Source organism: Kogia breviceps, chromosome 4, assembly GCF_026419965.1.
Source record: "Kogia breviceps isolate mKogBre1 chromosome 4, mKogBre1 haplotype 1, whole genome shotgun sequence".
NCBI lineage: Eukaryota > Metazoa > Chordata > Mammalia > Artiodactyla > Physeteridae > Kogia > Kogia breviceps.
The window spans coordinates 109,820,376-109,842,608 of NC_081313.1; the positions used below are offsets into that span (position 1 = coordinate 109,820,376).

At 39.5% G+C, this 22,233-nt stretch overlaps 1 protein-coding gene across 2 annotated transcripts in view; it reads left to right on the forward strand.

Moving 5' to 3' along the window:
- Positions 1-22,233, forward strand: part of SLC22A4 (solute carrier family 22 member 4) — a 51,102-nt gene that overhangs the window by 25,865 nt on the left and 3,004 nt on the right. Inside the window, exons 4-9 of one of the 2 annotated variants that reach the window (XM_059061824.2) lie at positions 586-757; positions 3,580-3,706; positions 7,992-8,086; positions 16,236-16,450; positions 17,356-17,538; positions 19,667-19,802. In XM_059061824.2, coding sequence (XP_058917807.1) covers positions 586-757; positions 3,580-3,706; positions 7,992-8,086; positions 16,236-16,450; positions 17,356-17,538; positions 19,667-19,802 — 928 coding nt within the window. The remainder of the gene's footprint in view (positions 1-585; positions 758-3,579; positions 3,707-7,991; positions 8,087-16,235; positions 16,451-17,355; positions 17,539-19,666; positions 19,803-22,233) is intronic. The other variant, XM_067031614.1, reaches the window with a different exon arrangement.

Consider the following 22,233-nt stretch of genomic DNA (forward strand, 5'->3'; position numbering starts at 1 on the left):
GCCCTGCTCTGTGCACTTCCAGAGCCAGCTGGATCCTCTTTATGATTTCTCAGGGCTCAAGGGTGGCTAAGGGTGTCCTAACACAACTCAGTAACTGAACTCTCCACTGTTTCCGAAACCCGTGTCTGCTTATTTACAGTGGAGAATTGTGGGAAAGGCTGAATGCCCCATAATCCACTCGCCCTCAGAAGAGCTCCCCCACCCCCACCCCACTCCCGCTCCAGTCGCCTGGGACACCCTTTCTGCTCCTTACCCTGGGGCTCTTAATTTGGAAATGTGGCATCCTCAGAAGAGGTTACCTCTTAGGGCTGGTCATGATGTTCCTATGACATGAGGAAGCCTTTAAAAAATAAAAATCTGTGGCTCCTTTAAAATCTCATGAAAACTCATCCTTCTCTGAGGTGGTAAGTCTTGGGTCACGTCCCACCTTCCTCCACCCTGAGCGCTCCTGCTCTGGGCCATGAGGCAAACACCTTTTCCCTTTTCTAAGTGGTTATGTTTTAAACTCTAACTGCCAGGTAATGATGTAAAAAGCAAATATTAAAGTGAGTTAAAATACTAATACTCCTCCCTTGTTTTGAACAGGAACAGAAATTCTTGGCAAGTCAGTTCGTATTATATTCTCTACGTTAGGCGTGTGCACATTTTTTGCAGTTGGCTACATGCTGCTGCCGCTGTTTGCTTACTTCATCAGAGACTGGCGGATGCTTCTGCTGGCGCTGACGGTGCCGGGGGTGCTGTGCTTCCCGCTGTGGTGGTGAGTGTGGCTCTGTCCCAGACAGCCCCCTGCTGTGGGCCAGCAGCCTGGAGCCCAGAGCCTGGGGCTGACTGTGGCGTGGGCTTGCTGATCTCACTGGAACGGGCTGGGGCCTCAAAGCCGGGGTGGGCCTATGTGCTGGGGTTTGATTCCCCACCATCCCACAAAGCACCATTCTCAGGAAATCCAGTCCCCCTTAGGCTCTCCCCCCATCTTATCTCTTACTGGTGGTGGTTGTTTGTGGAGATGGTCTGTTGGGTTTTGTTATTTTTAACTCTGCCCCCCTGCTCTTCTGACACTTTTCTGTTGCTAGGAAATCTTGTTCTCCTCATGGCTACAACTAATGTAACTTCCTCAAACTTCCCTGTCACGTGATGATAGCGTCTGAGATGTCACTGTTTATCTGCTTTGTCTTGAAGGGCGAGAGAACTCCTTCTGTTTAATGAGTTGTTAGAGAAAATGTTCTCTTCTCTCCTCCCACTACCCTTCAACCAAATTTTGGCACGTCAGTGTGGGAATATAACAAAGTGTTGAGACACTGGCCCCAGTTTCACCCAGTATGGCTATGGGGAAGATTTTAGATGAGAGAATAGATTAAGAATGATGGAATAAGCTCGCAGCCATACCCTTTTTGGGGAGGGATTCCCCATTTCTTTGATTTTTCCATATTTAAGCAAAAGGAAAGGGGATTTTTCCCATTATTGGGTCTGGCTCTCTCTCTCTCTCTCTCTCTCTCTCCTCTCTCTCTCTCTCTCTCTCTCTCTCTCTCTCTCTCTCTCTCTCTCATTAATTAGTCCTGGTTTGGTTTCATGATGTCAAAATCAAATCTCCCAGCAGTGACTGGTTTTACTGAACTGCTTTATCTCTACTGGCTCACACACAATGAAAGTTTCTCTGATCATTTTTTAGAGCTCAGAGGTTAGACTAGCCCTCGCGGTTGCCCTATCGTGTGGACACACTGCCTAAGGAAGTTTTCTAGAAGGGCCTTCATCTTGCTGCAACTGTTAGGCAGCTGTAGAGACTGACAGGTAGTACATCTTGATCTTGTTGGACCAGATGGCTCTTGTTAGACCACTCCAAACTACTGTCCTTTTATGACCTCTAAGACTGCTATGATTTACCAGTGCAGATTCTTGGCATGGGTGTGTATGGGGGAGAGAGAACACTTTTTTTACTTCCCTAGAATTTGAGAGACAGTGTGTTAGAGGTTAGATACTATTCTGATTTCCTTACCCAGTCTGAGAGCAGGGCAATTTTCTGGAATGAGAATCATCAGCAGCTGCAGCATCATCATCATTATCATCATCATACCCTCTGTCCCTCTCTCCACAACCCCCCTGCTAACTGAATTTATTTTAAAAGATGTCTTGTCTTGGGCTTCCCTGGTGGTGCAGTGGTTGAGAGTCCGCCTGCCGATGCAGGGGATACTGGTTCGTGCCCCAGTCTGGGAAGATCCCACATGCCGCAGAGCGGCTGGGCCCATGAGCAATGGCTGCTGAGCCTGCGCGTCCGGAGCCTGTGCTCTGCAATGGGAGAGGCCACAACAGTGAGAGGCCCGCGTACTGAAAAAAAAAAAAAAAAAAAGTAAATAAAATATAAGATTAGTTTCTTCAGTCACACTAGTCACACCAGCTCAATGACCACATGTGGTTAGCGGTTGCTGTATCGGACAGCGCAGATACAGAACACCAGTGAAAGTTCTCTTGGACAGCACAGCTCTAATTACTGAAACTAAGTGACCTAACATCATCACAGTTGCTACAGGGACCAACCAAGGGATATATTCCAAAAAATGCAGACTGGGTTCATTTTTCAACCCATGTGCTTATAGTAGGCTAGTGACGGAAGCTGGGGGTTGGCTATTCGATACGTTGTGTTTTGCTCTGAGATAATTCCTATTGAGGCTTTGGAGGGGCGTATTAATTATAGGAAGACTATATCTGCTACATATCATTTATTTTCTAGGATAACTTAATACTGACAAATAAGTAAGGAAAACAAGAGTTGGCAGAAGAATGGCTAAGCAATTCTGAGAAATAAAGATTAGGAAAGAATAGAAAAATTAAATAAAGTATAATAAATAGAAATACAAAAAATAGAAAAATTAGGAAAGAATAGAAGTCAACCATGTTTGAGCATCAGTTAAAAATGTGGATAGATTGTGTAATAAAAAAATATGTTTCTAACTAACACAACATTGTTAATCAACTATACTCCAATATAAAAAATTTTTTTTAATGTTTCTAGGCATTAAAAAAATAAGACCACATTGGCTGTGGTCTGGTTTCAGTACTCACTGAGCTGAGAATCTGTTGAGAGCCATGCGGCAGCCCACAGGAAGGTGTCAGTGCACTTACCTCCTCCTCTGACTGCAGGAAAAGCCTGAGAAACACAGATGCCCTCTTTTACCCAATAAACGTGAGCATCACCAGCTGGGGCACCAGGGATGTTCCTAGGGATAGACACACTGAAAAGATACTAGACTGTGTTTCTTTTATGAGCCACACCATCTATGAAGTTATGGATGGTGTTCTCCAGGTGCCCTGGCTTAAATATACCCAGTTAATGTTACCCCTTATAGTGTGGCTCTGGCTTCAAGTACAACTAATGATCTGTCTTTTGATTTGATCATAACTTTGAAACTTGAAGGTGCTTTTATTTATTCCTACAAATAATGGAAATCATATGAGTCCTCCCTCTTGATGTTCTTTAAAAAGACAAACTAGAATTTTACAAAATAAAAATTATTCAGGGGCAACTTACAGTTGATAGCATCAACCTTGCTACTGTGAAAAATTATACAACATTCAAATGAATTTTAGGTTTATTCCTGAATCTCCCCGGTGGCTGATATCCCAAAGAAGATTTAGAGAAGCTGAAGATATCATCCAAAAAGCTGCAAAAATGAACAATGTAGCTGCCCCAGTGGTGGTTTTTGATCCTGTGGAGGTAAGGATTTGCAAATGTTTCCTCCTGAGATCAGTTATGCATTCTTTATTTTTCAAAGTCTTTTAAAATTTATTTATTTATTTTTGGCTGCGTTGGGTCTTCATTGCTGTGCACAGGTTTTCTCTAGTTGCAGCAAGTGGGGGCTACTTTTCGTTGCACTGCGTGGGCTTCTCATTGCAGTGGCTTCTCGTTGCAGAGCACAGGCTCTAGGGCACAGGCTCAGTAGTTGTGGCACATGGGTTTAGTTGCTCCGTGGCACATGGGATCTTCCTGGACCAGGGCCTGAACCCATGTCACGTGCATTGGCAGGCGATTCTTAACCACTACACCACCAGGGAAGCCCCAGTTATGCATTCTTGATTATGGAATTTAATTTGATTCAATAGGTTTTGAGTGCCTATTATGTACCAGGCACTGTTCAAGGCCTTAGAGACACAATGATGATGAAGTTCTGAGCCCTCCTCAAAGGGCTGTGGGCCAATTAAGTGCAATAATATATGTAAACTGCTTAGCATATAGCAAGTGTTGATTAAATATTAGTTCCCTTCCCTTTTGCAAGTTTATCTCCAACTTTTTATTGGTCTTGCTCCACACCATTGATGCAGCTACATACTGGTGATTTTTGAATGTCCAGATTAAGAGGGAAAAATGTGTTTGAGGGGTATTCCACCCATGGGCTCCCCACTGTACTCTGAATCTTACCAAAGTCTGCTGGGGAAGCTGTACATGTCTTTAGTCTTGCTATGTTTAGTCTAGAACCTTAAGGCCTGAGAGCACAGGCTGGAGGATTCAGCCCTGCAGACAGGAGGCCACGAGGAAAAGCAGATATTCAGTGGAAGCAGATTCACTTCCTGACAGTCAGTGAGGACTCACAGTGTCCTTGGCCATGCCTCGTGCCAGCTCCTAGAGAAAACAAGAAAAGTTAGACACATAAGGAGCATAGAATGTAACCAAGAGTGTTAAGAGGATTAGATGGAAGGTAAGTGATGACATGAAGGAGGAAGTCCCCAAGGAGTGGACACTGTGAGCCAGCAGAGAAAGAGAGTAGAGTGACTCAGGGCTGAAGAGGCAGGTCCAAACCAGGGAGGACACTTAGATGCATGGAGAGGATGGGGCAATGGCACTCCTGGCCAGAGGGCCAGGAACTCCTCAGGACACTTCAAGAAGACTATATGCTTCTTAGTCTTTATGCTTGCCCCATGCTCACATCTGCGCTCCTGGCCACCCCAGGACTTTGGAGGGTGGCGAGCATGCCAGTGCTCCACCCTGAGGGCTTCCTCCATTCCTGGCCTTTGCGACCTCTGACAGAAACAGATACCCTGGTGATGGCTGGAGGATTAATTACAGTGGCTATGAGCCCAAGCTTTCAGAGAGCTGCCAGGACAAATATGTCTTAATCCTTTGCTCTTCAGATCAAGAATTCCATTCCCAGCCTTGGTCAATATAACTGGATGCCTGATCCACAGGTCCTGTCTGTGCCTGATACCACTCCCAGAACCTTCCAGGAGGACTGCTAGTTCCCAGTAGTTTATGCAGGGGCTTTCTTTGTTGGGATAACAGGGTTATACTGCCAGGGGCATGTTCTAGAGTTGTACACTCCACGTAGTGCAGAAGCAAAAAGGTAACATGGCTGTGAGCTGAATGAGGAGGTGTCTGTTTTCGGAAAGAAGGATGCTAATATTTGGGAAGCATCTGCTACAAGGGCAGGTCTGGCACTCTTCCTTCCTTTGTAGTAAAAACTCCTTCCTCAGCCTCTTACTGAACACACATCATAGGGCCACAGAGTCATTGTACTTTATCCTGAGGAGATAAAAGGCTCCACCTCAGAGCCTTGAAACTTTTTAGTTTCAATTCTTTTTTTTAAATTGAAGCATAGTTGATTTACAATATTGTGTTAGTTTTAGGTGTACAGGAAAGTGATTCAGTTATATATACATAAATATTTTTTTCAGATTATTTTCCACTATAGGTTATTAAAAGTTATTGACTATAGTTCCCTATGCTATATAGTAAATCCTTGTTGCTTACCTATTTCATGTATAGTAGTTTGTATCTGTTAATCCCATACTCCTAATTTATCCCTCCCACCCTCCTTCTTTTTGCCATTGGTAATCGTAATTTGTTTTCTATGTCTGTGAGTCTGTTTCTGTTTTGTATGTAGATTCATTTTATTATTTTTTTGATTCCACATATAAGTTATATCATATAATATTTGTCTTTCTCTGTTTGACTTATTTCACTAAGTGTCATATTCCCTAGATCCATCCATGTTGCTGCATATGGCAATATTTCATTCTTTCTTATGACTAATATTCCATTGTACATATATACCATATCATCTTGAGCCAGTCATCTGTTAATGGGCACTTGAGTTGTCTCCCTGTCTTGGCTATTGTAAATAGTGTATTGATAGTTTCAATTCTAATAAGCTTGATTATCTAGATTCCTAACACATGGCAAGTTAACTTCAGTAAATTAAAAGTAAAGGAAGGAAGCCCATCAACAGTGGTATGAAATTGCCACCAACCACTGACAGCTCACATCTTTTCCTCAATGGTGCAGTAATTATAGTAATAGTTTAAATGTATGGGGTATCTACCATGGTTCAAGTACTATGCTAAGATTTATATATATGATCTCATTTAATCTTTTCAACTCTTGATTATTATACCCATTTTACAGAGAGGTAAACTGAGGCCCATAGAGGATAAATAGTAACTTGCCCAAGGTCTCCTAGTTAACCCATGTGTGTTCTGACACTGAGACAACAACAGGAGAAGTATTAAAAGCAGATATGGACCTCAAGGCAGTTTGGGGCTATATGGCACTACCCACTCAACAGGCCCTAAGGCTCAGTGTGATTAAGGTCACCCATAATGGTGCCCATGAGTCAAGGCAAGGCTATGTTAGCAGTCAGGATTTATATAAAGAGACAGTAAAGCCAATGTTATATATTTTAAAGGCTTCTGTCTAAAATGGGCCACAAACATTTTTAAACGTTATAATAAGCATCATATATTTAGATGCACTTATTCCCTGCAAATTCCAGACTTCTGAGCATGTTCAAAGTGATGTGAGACTTACGTGCATAAGAATATACTGTCATACAACCCTCAGAATGGGAGAAAATATTTGCAAATGAAGCAACTGACAGAGGATTAATATCCAAAATTTATAAGCAACTCATGCAGCTCAATAACAAAAAAAAAACAACCCAATCCAAAAATGGGCAGAAGAACTATATAGACATTTCTCCAAAGAAGATATACAGATAGCCAACAAACACATGAAAGAATGCTCAACATCATTAATCATTAGAGAAATGCAAATCAAAACTACAATGAGATATCATCTCACACCGGCCAGATTGGCCATCATCAAAAACTCTAGAAACAATAAATGCTGGAGAGGGTGTGGAGAAAGGGAACCCTCTTGCACTGTTGGTGGGAATGTAAAATGATACAGCCACTATGGAGAACAGTATGGAGGTTCCTTAAAAAACTACAAATAGAACTACCATATGACCCAGCAATCCCACTACTGGGCATATACCCTGAGAAAACCATAATTCAAAAAGAGTCATGTACCAAAATGTTTATTGCAGCTCTATTTACGATAGCCAGGACATGGAAGCAACCTAAGTGTCCATCAACAGATGAATGGATAAGGAAGATGTGGCACATATATACAATGGAATATTACTCAGCCATAAAAAGAAATGAAACTGAGTTATTTGTAATGAGGTGGATAGACCTGGAATCTGTCATACAGAGTGAAGTAAGTCAGAAGGATAAAAACAAATACCGTATGCTAACACATATATATGGAATCTAAAAAAAAAAATGTCATGAAGAGATTAGTGGTAGGATGGGAATAAAACACAGACCTACTAGAGCATGGACTTGAGGATATGGGGAGGGGGAAGGGTAAGCTGTGACGATGTGAGAGAGTGGCAGGGACATATACACACTACCAAATGTAAATTAGATAGCTAGTGGGAAGCTGCAGCATAGCACAGGGAGTTCACCTCTGTGCTTTGTGACCACCTAGAGGGGTGGGATAGGGAGGGTGGGAGGGAGGGTGACACAAGAGGGAAGAGTTATGGGAACATATGTATATATATAACTGATTCACTTTGTTGTAAAGGAGAAACTAACACACTACTGTAAAACAGTTATACTCAAATAAAGATGTTAAAAAAAAAAAAAAGAATATACTGTCATAGCCAAAGATACTTCCTCACCACCTCTCAATCTCATGGTTGTGTGCATTACTTTAACAACAGGAGCTAACCCCCATGAAGCAGCAGAAAGTTTTCATTCTGGACCTGTTCAGGACTCGGAATGTTGGCACAATAACAGTCATGTCCTTGCTGGTATGGTAAGTAATAAGAGATCTGGAAATGGGACATACAGAATGTAAATATACAACTGATTTTCTTTAATTCAAGGGACAAGGTCAAGTCCTGGGTCTTCCTAAGGCAAAATTACAATTTTAGAATTCTAAGTTATTTGGAAAGGCTTCAATTTAATTCGTGGAACTGGATACTGAAAAAAAAAGTCACAGGAAACAATATTTAGATCTGCAATACTGTGACTCACAGGGAAATGGTTCCCTGTTCCTCCTAGAGTTACTGGGATTAAAACTAATGATGTCCCTGATGCTTGAAGCTGAGACGCTAATTCAGCTCCTGCTTCCAGAAGCTATACTGACAATTAATCAGTGAAGTTAGAATACCCCGAATCCCCACTGCCTGCATTGGAGTTTTGATAAGCTTTTTATACTTGCTCATAGGAATCTACTGAGTGATTTTAAGGCCTAGAAATAACAAACTGACTTTGTAGGCCAGATTTAATAATGTATCTGCCAAGAAATTAGGAAGAAGACAAAAAGAACATGCCTACCCCATGATGGCAGCACAAAAAATGATGGTAATCAGAACAGGTAGAAGATGGTGGTGTGGAAAGACACAGAGTTCGCGTCTCCTCACAACTAGGGCGTCTGCTGGATGCTGGTGGGGGACCCCAACGCCCAAGGAGATGGGAAGAACCCCCAAGTGCACTGGTAGAACATGGGAGGACTGAGGGGGGTGAGGAGAAGTGGAGGCCAGACAGGACTGGCGCCCCTGATGGGTGGCTCAGAGTGGAGGAGAGGTTTCCATGCCTGGAGGGACCCTCGGGGGCTTGGATCAGGGGGAGCACACCCAGCATTTCCCCTGATGAATCGGCTGGGGAAGTCTGCCTAGCTCTCGGGCCGGGTCCTATGCTCTCAGAGGTCCCCTCCAGGCCAGGCTGGTCTCGGGGGTGTAGGAGGGAGGCTGGAAGAGAACTGGAGAGGCAGGTGGGAGGGGCCTTTCAGGATGGGAGGAGCAAGAGAGGAGCAGAGGGTATTTGCCCTACCCACTTGAGTCCAGGAAGCATGCTGGGCTCCCAGGTGGGTTCCCCCACCCTCTGAGACCAGAGGCGATGGGCACACCTGAGCCCCTTCTGCTCTGTTGAGCCTAAGCCCCACCCCCAGTGCCCCCCAGGGCCTTTTCCAGCCCTGTGGGTCCTAAGCATAGGCCTTGCCCACTGCCCAAAACTTGCCCCTGCTTAGACCCCGCCCTCCACAGCCAAGGCCTTTTCCACCTTTTTTTTTCTCCATCTCTTTTTTAATATCATGGTTCTGTTTTACCTTCCGGTTGTTGTTTCATCTATATTTTTATTTTTATATTTTTTCTAACATATCTGTCAGTTTCCTAGTCTAGTTTTATTTTCTACTTTGTATTGTTCTCCTTTTTTTTTTTTTTTTTGCCACCCCACGCAGCTTGTGGGATCTTGGTTCATGACCAGGGGTCGGGCTGAAGCTCCTGTGGTGGGACCTCCAAGTCCAAACCACTGGACAAACAGAGAACCTCAGACCCCAGGGTATATTCATTGCAGTGAGGTCTCCTGGAGGTCCTCACCTCAGCACCAAGACCCAGCTCTACCCAACAGCCTACAAACTCCAGTGTTGGAAGCCTCAGGCCAAATAACCAGTAAGACAGGAACACACTCCCACTCATTAAAAAAAAAGGAAAAAAAATGAGACAGCAAAAAAAATATGTCACAGACAAAGAAGCAAGGTAAAAACCTACAAGACCTAATAAATGAAGAGGAAGTAGGCAATCTACCTGAAAAAGAATTCAGAGTAAAGAATCTCGGAAATAGAATGGAGGCACGGATTGAGAAAATACAACAAATGTTTAACAAAGATCTAGAAGAACTAAAGAACAAACAAACAGAGATGAGCAACACAATAACTGAAATGAAAAATACACTAGAAGGAATCAATAGCAGAATAACTGAGGCAGAAGAACGAATAAGTGAGCTGGAAGACAAAATGTGGAAGTAACTGCCGAGAAGCAGAATAAAGAAAAAAGAATGAAAAGAATTGAAGACAATCTCAGAGACCTCTGGGACAACACTAAATGCACCAACATTCGAATTATACTGGGTCCCAGAAGAAGAAGAGAAAAAGAAACGTCTGAGAAAATATTTGAAGAGATTATAGTGGAAAACTTCCCTAACATGGGAAAGGAAATAGTCACCCAAATCCAGGAAATACAGAGAATCCCATACAGGATAAATCCTAGGAGAAACACACCAAGGCACATACTAATCAAACTAATAAAAATTAAATTCAAAGAAAAAATATTAAAAGCAGCATGGGAAAAACAAAAAATAACGTAAAAAGGAATCCCCATAAGGTTATCAGTTGATTTTTCAGCAGAAACTCTGCAGGTCAGAAGGGAGTGGCAGGATATACTTAATGTGATGAAAGAGAAAAACCTACAACCAAGACTACTCTGTCTGGCAAGGATCTCATTCAGATTCGATGGAGAAATCAAAAGCTTTTCAGGCAAGCAAAAGCTAAGAGAATTCAGCACCACCAAACCAGCTTTACAACAAATCCTAAAGAAACTTCTCTAGGCAGGAAGCACAGTGAAGAAAAAGACCCACAAAAACAAACTCAAAACAATTAACAAAATGGTAATAGGAACATACATATCGATAATAACCTTGAATGTAAATGGATTAAATGCCCCAACCAAACAACACAGACTGGCTGAATGGATACAAAAACAAGACCCATATATAAGCTGTCTACAAGAGACCCACTTCAGACCTAGAGACACATAAAGGCTGAAAGTGAAGGGATGGAAAAAGATATTCCATACAAATGGAAATCAAAAGAAAGCTGGAGTAGCAATAGTCATATCAGATAAAATAGACTTTAAAATAAAGACTGTTACAAGGGATAAGGAAGGACACTACATAATGATCAAGGGATCAATCCAAGATGAAGATATAAAAATTATAAATGTTTAAGCACCCAACATAGGAGCACCTCAATACCTAAGGCAAATGCTAACAACCGTGAAAGGGGAAATCAACATTAACACAATAATAGTAGGGGACTTTAACACCCCACTTACACCAATGGACAGATCATCCAAACAGAAAATAAATAAGGAAACACAAGCTTTAAATGACACAATAGACCAGATAGATTTAATTGATACTTATAGAACATTCAACCCGAAAGTGGCAGAATACACTTTCTTCTCAAGTGCACATGGAACATTCTCCAGGATAGATCACATCTTGGGTCACAAATCAAGCCTCAGAAAATTTAAGAAAACTGAAATCATATCAAGCATCTTTTCTGACCACAATGCTATGACACTGAAAATCAATTACAGGAAAAAAAAACTGTAAAAAACACAAATACATGGAGGCTAAACAGTACGCTACTAAATGACCAAGAGATCACTGTAGAAATCAAAGAAGAAATTTTAAAAATACATAGAAACAAATGACAATGAAAACACAACGACCCAAAACCTATGAGATGTGGCAAAAGCAGTTCTAAGAGGGACGTTTATAGCAATTCAGTCTCACCTCAAGAAACAAGAAAAATCTCAAATAAACAATCTAACCCTACACCTAAAGCAACTAGAGAAAGAACAAAGAAAACGCAAAGTCAGTGGAAGGAAAGAAATCATAAAGATCACAGCAGAAATAAATGAAATAGAAATGAAGAAAACAGTAGCAAAGATCAATAAAACTAAATCAATAAAATTAGAAATGAAAAAGGAGGAATCACAACTGACACCACAGATATACAAAGGATTATAAGAGACTACTACATACAACTATATGCCAATAAAATGGACAACCACAAAGAAATGGACAAATTCTTGGAAAGGTACAATTTTCCAAGACTGAACCAGGAAGAATTAGAAAATATACACAGACCTATCACAAGTACTGAAATTGAGACTGTGATTAATAATCTTCCAACAAACAAAAGTCCAGGGCCAGATGGCTTCACAGGCGAATTCTATTAAACATTTAGAGAAGAGCTAACACCAATCCTTCTCAAACTCTTCCAAAAAATTGCAGAGGGAGGAACACTCCCAAATTAATTCTATGAAGTCACCATACCCTGATACCAAAACCAGAAAAAGATATCACAAAAAAAGAAAATTATAACAATATCACTGATGAACATAGATGCAAAAATCCTGAACAAAATACTAGCAAACAGAATCCAACAACATATTAAAAGGATCATACACCTGATCAAGTGGGATTTATCCCAGGGATGCAAGGATTCTTCAATATATGCAAATCAATCAATGTGATACACCATATCAACAAATTAAGGAGTAAAAACCATATGATCATCTCAACAGATGCAGAAAAAACTTTTGACAAAATTCAACACCCATTTATGATAAAAACGCTCCAGAAAATGGGCAGAGAGGGAACCTACCTCAACATAATAAAGGCCATATATGTCAAACCCACAGCAAACATCATACTCCATGGTGAAAAATTGAAAGCATTTCCACTAAGATCAGGAACAAGACAAGGATGTCCACTCTTGCCACTCTTATTCAAAATGGTTTTGGAAGTCCTAGCCATGGCAATCAGAGAAGAAAAAGCAATAAAAGGAATACAAATTGGAAAAGAAGAAGTAAAACTGTCACTGTTTGCAGATGACATGATACTATACATAGAAAATCCTAAAGATGCCACCAGAAAACTACTAGAGCTAATCAATGAATTTGGTAAGGTTGCAGGATACAAAATTAATGCACAGAAATCTCTGGCATTCCTATATACTAACAATGAAAAATCAGAAAGAGAAATTAAGGAAACAATCCCATTTACTGTCACAACAAAAAGAATAAAATACCTAGGAATAAACCTGCCTAAGGAGGCGAAAGACTTGTACTTAGAAAACTATAAAACTCTAATGAAAGAAATCAAAGATGACATAAACAGATGGAGAAATATACCATGTTCTTGGATTGGAAGAATCAATATTATGAAAATGACTCTACTACCCAATGCAATCTACAGATTCAATGCAATCCCTATCAAACTACCAATGGCTTTCATCACAGAATTAGAGCAAAAAATTTTACAATTCGTATGGAAACACAAAAGACCCTGAATAGCCAAAGCAATCTTGAGAAAGAAAAACAGAGCTGGAGGAATCAGGCTCCCTGACTTCAAACTATACTACAAAGCTACAGTAATCAAGACAGTATGGTACTGGCACAAAAACAGAAATATAGATCAATTGAACAGGATAGAAAGCCCAGAGATAAACCCACACACATATGGTCACCTTATCTTTGATAAAGGAGGCAAGAATATACAGTGGAGGAAAGACAGCCTCTTCAATAAGTGGTGCTGGGAAAACTGGACATGTACATGTAAAAGTATGAAATTAGAACACTCCCTAACACCATACACAAAAATAAACTCAAAATGGGTATATAATGTAAGGCCAACCCATTAGGTAATGGGTATGTAAATGTAAGGCCAGACACTATCAAACTCTTAGAGGAAAACATAGGCAGAACACTCTATGACATAAATCACAGCAAGATCCTTTTGACCCACCTCCTAGAGAAATGGAAATAAAAACAAAAATAAACAAATGGGACCTAATGAAACTTAAAAGCTTTTGCACAGCAAAGGATACCATAAAGACAACCCTCAGAATGGGAGAAAATATTTGCAAATGAAGCAATTGACAAAGGATTAATCTCCAAAATTTACAAGCAGCTCATGCAGCTCAATAACAAAAAAACAAACAACCCAATCCAAAAATGGGCAGAAGACCTAAATAGACATTTCTCCAAAGAAGATATACAGATTGCCAACAAACACATGAAAGAATGCTCAACATCATTAATCATTAGAGAAATGCAAATCCAAACTACAATGAGATATCATCTCACACCAGTCAGAATGGCCATCATCAAAAAATCTAGAAACAATAAATGCTGGAGAGGGTGTGGTGAAAAGGGAACCCTCCTGCACTGTTGGTGGGAATGTAAATTGATACAGCCACTATGGAGAACAGTATGGAGGTTCCGTAAAAATATAAAAATAGAACTACCATATGACCCAGCAATCCCACTACTGGGCATATACCCTGAGAAAACCATAATTCAAAAAGAGACATGCACCACAATGTTCATTGCAGCACTATTTACAATAGCCAGGAATGGAACCAACCTAAACGCCCATCGACAGATGAATGGATAAAGAAGATGTGGCACATATATACAATGGAATATTACTCAGCCATAAAAAGAAACAAAATTGAGTTATTTGTAGTGAGGTGGATGGACCTAGAGTCTGTCATACAGAGTGAAGTCAGAAAGAGAAAAACAAATACCATATGCTAACACATATATATGGAATCTAAAAAAAAATTGTACTGATGAACTTAATGGCAGGGCAGGAATAACAATGTAGACATGGAGAATGAACTTAAGGACATGGGGTGGGGAGGGGGAAGCTGGGGAGAAGTGAGAGTAGCATCAACATATATACACTACCGAATGTAAAGTATGTAGCTAGTGGGAAGCAGCAGCATAGCACAGAGAGATCAGCTTTGTGACCCCTCTAGGTGCTTTGTGACCCCTCTAGGTGCTTTGTGACCACTTAGAGGGGTGGGATAGGGAGGGTGGGAGGGAGGCTCAAGAAGGAGGGGATATGGAGATATATCTATGCATATGGCTGATTCACTTTGTTGTACAACAGAAACTAACACAGTATTGTGAAACAATTATACTCCAGTAAAGATCTATTTTTAAAAAAGATTAATAACATTAAAAAAAAAGAACTAGTAGGCTCCTGCTGCAGCTAGTCTAATTTTAGAGCCATCTTGTATTGCAATTAGAAGTCATCAATGACAGAGTTTATGCCCCTGAATTAAGCAAGTCTGTCCTGGGCATGTGGCTTTCCTCACAGTTGATCTCCTTAGTTCTTACATGCACTGATACAAATGTACCTTGAGCAGTGGCACTACTGAGCCAATAATAAACTAATCACTAGTTTTATCTGAGCTGCTCTTATTACCAAATGTGAAAAATCACTAAGATCCCAGAGCAATAAAGTTTCATTTTTTATTTTGTTTTGGATTAGCCCTTGTACTACCCAACATAGTAGAGTATGTGTAAAAATATCTGATATTGTTCCTGAAAACATTTTTCAGGTGTCCTCTGCTTTTCAGTCATGTTGATAATAAGTGCATTTCTGCACAGAGGAGTTTGCATAGTGTAGTGTTTTTTCCACAGAGAAACTTTTATGTGGACGTTAACTATAATGACAGGATATGCAGTGTGCACTATGTGATACCTTTTATGGGACTTTTACTTTCTTCCCTACTAAAGTGATTTTTACTAAATCAATTGGAATTTACTATAAGTGGATCCCACAGTATTACCTATATTTCTTCTTCTCCTCCTCCTCCTCCTCCCCCTCCCCTTTGCCTTCCTCTCCTTCTCCTATTCTTTGGGGGGAAAAATGAAATATGGATTTTATGTTCACTGATGTGACTGACATTCTTTCTTCAAATAATAGCTCTGAAGGAATGAGAATATACAAACTCTCCTATTGAAACTTGAAATTAACTAGATTAGGATAGGTATTCTTGAATATTGGTATATCTAGACTAGTGCTGTCCAATAGAACTTTCTGCAATGATGAAAATGTTTTATATCTTTTTTGTCCCTTATGGTAGCCACTAGCTGCATGTGGCCACTAAACAATTGAAGTGTGGCTAGTGCCAAAGTGAGGGACAAAATTTTAAATTTTATTTAATTTTAATTTATTTACTTTTTCTTTTTTTTTTTTGGCCACGCTGGGTCTTAGTTGCGGCACGCAGGATCTTTGTTTCTGTGTGCGGGATCTTTAGTTGCAGCATGTGGGCTCTTAGTTGCGGCATGAGGGCTCTTAGTTGCAGCATTAGGGATCTAGTTCCTTGACCAGGGATTGAACCCGGGCCCCCTGCACTGAGAGCTCAGGGTCTTAACTACTGGGCCACCAGGGAAGTCCCTAATTTATTTACTTTTAAATAGCCATATGTGGCTATTTGTAAGATAGCAACATCTAGACAATTCCCTGACCATCATGAAATTGTAAGGAGACTCAAGCCATCCTTTTGTCATTTTTGTCTTTTTTCTTTTGTCTTTCAGGATGATAACCTCAGTAGGTTACTTTGCTCTGTCTCTCAACACTCCTAATTTACATGGAGATGCCTACCTGAACTGTTTCTTCTCTGCCTTGATTGAAGTTCCAGCTTACATTATAGCCTGGCTGCTACTTCGAACCCTACCCAGGCGTTATGTCATAGCTGGAGTACTGTTCTTGGGAGGAGGTGTGCTTCTCTCAATTCAGTTAGTACCTGCAGGTAAGAAGTTATCCAATATTAACAGCTTAACAGAAAAGATCCACACCTTGACCGGGCTAATTATTAGTCCCTGTTCCCTATTTATGTACCTTTACATCATAAGTCATTCTTAAGTCAGTTATACAAGTGACTAACTCTGTGATTTCCCAATGTTCAAAATTACTCCCTTCAAATAGAAGAGTTAGCCTTAGAGAATCAGAAATCACCACCTGAAAAGGAAGAGTAATGCTCCCAGTCATCCCCTTCACAGAAACATTCACCTAAACCCTCAGACCTCTTTCTCTGAGTCATAATCCTGGTTCCCAATTTCTTGGTACTTTCTTGGTATTTTCAAACCTGCTCTCTGATGTGTATATTCAAGTGTTAGAGTTGGTAGTACATGCCAGTTCCAGTATAAATTCAGTGATTTTTATGGTCTGTAATCTTTAAGTAGTTAGAGAGCACATGAAAAGATATATGCTTCTCTTTTCCCCTTATGTCTAACTTTCTCATATTGTTAAAATGTTAAGCCAACAGATTTTTTATATATAGTACTATGCATAGAAATATATATTTCTTAATAATAATAAACAGGATAAAAATAATTGGTCCTTCTCTTCAAAGATTAAACTTAACTGTATTAACATGCTAACAACTAACTATGAAACTGTTGTAATAAATAAAGGTGGACAAGGTCACAGAATGCATAAATGATCTAGAATAACAGAAGAGCGAAGCTCAAAGCAACCCTTCACGCTCCATCTTTGTCCATGTCCAATTAGTAAGGCTTTGAAGAGACTGTATAATTTGGGGAATATCTTTATATTATAAAACATTCCTATACGAGCAAAAAGGACAATACAAGCAATTGTTAAGAAAGTATCACTTCTAAAATCACCTCTGTTTACATTGGGTCTCTTTTCCAGATTACAACTTCTTGTCCATTGGTCTGGCCATGTTAGGAAAATTTGGGATCACCTCTGCCTTCTCCATGCTGTATGTCTTCACTGCAGAGCTTTATCCAACCCTGGTCAGGAACATGGCTGTGGGGGTCACATCCATGGCCTCCAGAGTGGGCAGCATCATTGCTCCCTACTTTGTTTACCTTGGTGAGATGCTTCTTATCAGTCTATTCTTTTTTTAAATATAAAAGTAATAGGTTTTCATTATGAAAAATGCAAACAGCATAGAAAGTACTGGAAGAAGTACAAGTTCACCTCTACTCTCTTAGTTCCCCAAATCACAGCCCTCAGAGGAACTACTATTAACAGTTTGGTGAGTAGCCCTTCAGACATTTTGTTTTGAACAATATATATATATATATATATTTTTTTTAAACACACAAAATGATATCATAAATATTGTTTCACAACTTTTTTAAAACTTAACATTGTATCAGAATATTTTGCCATATCCATATATATAGCTCTTTTAGTTAGTACATAGACTTCCAATGTATGTATACACATAATTTATTTAACCAAGTTCATGGATGAACACTTAGGCCATTTCCAAGTTTTTGTTACCATACATAACACTGCAGTGAACATTCCTCTACGCACCCCACAGCCTTTGTATATTTGGATCAGTGGATTGCTGGAGCAATTTTAAAATGTCATAGATATCGCCAAATTGACCTCTAAATACTATCCCAGTTTACAATCCAACTATTAATATATGAGAGTGCCTGTTTCTCCATATCCTTACCAACAATGGGGATTATCCAATTTTTTAATCATTGATAGTCTATTATGTGAAAAACGGATATCATTGTTGCTTTCATTTCCTTTTCTTCAATTATGAATGAGGATGAGCAGTTTTTCATATATTTATGAAATTCTATTTATTTTTAAGAGATCTGACTGTTCATGTCTTTTCCCATTTTTCTAATGGTTCATATCAACTTTAGATATTTGATTTTGGGAGCTCTTTGTAATTGAAAAATTAGCCCTTTGTATATATATTATAAATATTTTTCCTAGTTTATTATTTCCACTTTGACTTCATGACTTTATTTGCATTGCTGGCAATTTTAGCTTTTATATAATCGAATTTATAAATCTGGAATAACACCACAGAGGGGCTTTAGTGGGATGTTCAGTGGATCTAGGATCTGGCACTCCAAGCTAAACCTCATCAAGAACTCTACTGGCGAGAGATGTAGACACAGCTCCTTATTCTTCCTAGTCATCCATTGGTTACCTACTGGTTAAAACACACACACATACACATCCCCAAAGACATATGTGAATTCTCAGAAAAGGTATACTCTAAATCCTTACAGAGAAAGAGAGACATTTTCCACACAGCTGCCCTGAACACCTGAGAAAGAACATTATTATATAGAATGGTGTCGTTTCCCCTTTGTTCTTCCCTATACTTTCAAACCATGGTCATATGGTCTAATGGTGGACCATTGGTACATAAGAAATGGAGGAGTCTGAGAAAGAACTTTGTATTCCACAGTAGTGGCTCCTGTTGGTGACACAGAGGCCTCAGAGAAGCTTCAAGATTGATATTTTTTTGTCTAATAAAATTCTTGGGTGTGTTATTCCTCTGTAATCTCTGTATGCAGAAGGGAAGCAAGATGAGGAGCTATTATTCCCCTGTCTGAGTAACACCACATAAAGAAGAGGTGGAGTGGTTCTTCCAATTACATGTAAAACCAAGACATATAAATGCTGCAAAAAGAAACCACAGTGCCTGACATTTATTGATTTAAATTGGATTGAATATATTAATTAGGTTCTTTTAAGAGTCTCACAGCTCTGTGGACCAAGCTTTCCACATCAGCCTACTGGTTTAGGCAAAAGCAAAGGTCATATCAGTCATAACAGCCAGTAGCTGTCCCTGCAACATCCTGGTCAACCTCTTTCCCCTTCGTGTTCTCCCACCCCCCATCTCCAGTGACCTCTGCCTTAAGAGGAGAACTTTGGAAGGCAAAAATTTCTATCAAAGGAACATTTATCACACATGATTAAGTAGTAGCTTAGAGAATGCCAGTTGACATGAAAGACCTTATGATTATGCAAAATTGAGTAAGTGAATGATGGAAATTCGGAGGCAATGACATCTGCCAAACAGAAACTGTGATATTTTGCACACTTTTTTTCTTCTGTAAATATTCAGGTTTAAAACTGCTCTCAAATACTGTTTGCCACCTTTACAAAATGATTCTCAAGAGCATCTGGAGAAACTCTGTATCTAATTGATATTCTTATGTCCTGTGCCTTACAGGTGCTTACAACAGAGTTCTGCCCTACATCCTCATGGGCAGCCTGACCATCCTGATTGGAATCATCACTCTTCTCCTCCCTGAAAGTTTTGGAATGACTCTACCAGAGACCTTAGAGCAGATGCAGAAAGTGAAAGGGTAAGTGAAACTTTAAAAAAATGATATCAGAATTCCTCAGAAAGAATAAACATGAAAGAATAAATAGGAAAATTCTGAAAAGAAAGTGTAATAAGTGGAAAGTAGCTCTATCAGATAATAAAGCATATTATTAAGCAATGGTAATTAAAACAGTATGGTGGTGATAGAAGAAAAGAAATCACTGGAATGGAAAAGAGTTCAGAATTAAACTGAAGAAAATATGAGAATTCAGTGTGTGATAACAAGTAGCACTTCAAAATCAGTGGGGAAAATTTAGATTATTCAGTAAAAGGTGTTAGAACATTCAACTAGCCATTTTGGCTAAATAAAAAGCTTAAATCTTACTTCAAAATACATCAGGATAAATTCCAGAAAGATTAAAAATTGAGAACTGAAAACATAAAGTGATAAATATACCAGAATAAAACATAAATATTTTTATAACCTTAGAGAAGGCCTTTCTGGGCATATTATGAAAAGCAAAGAGCCATAAAGGGAAGATTGATATACCTGATTATGTAATTTTAGAAATTGTTGGTACAGCAAAAATGAAACCATAAATTAGAACAAAGGTCAACAAACCAGGGGGAAAATATTTGCAACACACAATATAGACATAGAGTTAATAAATTTAAGATGCAAGAAGCTCTTAGAGATCAGTGGGAAAAAGACAAACAACTCAGAAAGAAAACTGGCAAAGGTCATGAACAAACAGTTTATAGAAAAGGAAATTTCAGTGGCAAATATATACATAAAAAAGAAATACTTTAATTAATACATATTAATTAAAGCATAAAAAATGTCAATGTCATTTTTTGGCCTATGAGATTGTGCAAGGGTTTTCCTCCTGATATCAACCAATTCTGACACCAAATAGGTGTCCTATAATTTCATCCAGTTATGATTCTAATTACTTAGGGCTAGAATCAGACTCTACAGGTTAAAGGCTCACTCCCACAAGACAGCCTTCTCTTCAGATGCCAGCCACAAATAATGGTTCCCCAAGGTTATCCACATTTCTGGCTATTGGGGAGGGGGAAATTTACCCTTTTACCCCTTTAAGGTCTCGTGGCTAAACTAATCATAAAATTGACACCAGTCAACAGGAGAAAAATAAACAAATTTTAATTCATTACACAGAGATCTCTCAGAAATAGGACCTAAGAAATGGCCAAAGCAGACAGCTTTTACACTTTTTAGACAAAGAAACAATAAATTTGAGAGGAATTGACAGGACAAAGAAACTTAAGTTTGAGTGCTTAATTAGTAAGGAATTTGATCAAAGTTTGGGCTTGTGTAGTAAGTTAGTAAAGAAGTAACAAGGTTTGTTTATAGAGATTTCTTGGCCCAGCCCTGGAATTCCCTGTCTTTGGTAATAAGGGTGTCCTTCTACCTACATATGCAGGGGTTGCACCTTTCACATGAGGGATTTATTCCCTGCTTTCAGGGGCACAGAGGAGGCCAGAGTTTCCTTTTGCATCAGCTGCTTCACAAGCAACTTCAATTCAAAATAATCAATATGCCATTGTGGCAAATTTTGGGGCAGCCTGCCCTGAGCGCCAACATGTCCATCTTGGCTACAAAGTCTGTTATTTCTACAACCCTCCTCTTCACATTCAGGAATTTGCTAGAATGATTCACAGAACTCAGGAAAACATTTTACTTACTATTACTGGTTTGTTATAAACAACACAAATGAACAGCCAGTGGGAGATGTACACAGGGTGAGGTCCAGAAGGGTCCAGAGCACAGGAGTCTCCGTTCCTGTGGAGTTGGGGAGCATCGCCATCCTGGCCCATGGATGTGTTGGCCAATTCAGAAGCTCTCTGAACCCCAGTGTTTAGGGGATTTTATGGAAGTTTCATCACATAGTCATGATCAATATTGATTTGACCTCAGCCCCTCTCCCCTCCCTGGAGGCTGGAGGATGGGCTTCTAGTCAAGGCTTGGTCTTTCTAGCAACCAGCCTCCATCGTGAAGCTATCTAGGGACCCACCGAGTCACCTCATTAGAATAAGAGGCAAGACACTATTACCCTTGTCACTCAAAAAATTACAAGGGATTTAGAAGCTCTATGTCAGGAACCAGGGACAAAAATCAAACATCTTTCTATGACATCATAGATTGGCAAACATTTAAAAGACTAATGGTATGGTAGAAGTTTAGATTCTAGAGTGAAACTGCCTGGCCTCAAATCCCAAATCTACTGCATAAACTTGGGAAATTTGCTTACTTTTCACTAATATTCCCATCTGTTATATGGAAATAGTTCATATGGCTTTTGTGATGTCATACAAGATAAAGTGTTTTTAGTGTGTAGCCATGATAAAAGTCTATATGTGAGTGGATTCTGATCCCAAACTGAACATGTATAGTGAAAGATGCCCATTTTTTATAAGTTGTTTCTTCTAATGATAAAACTACTTCAATA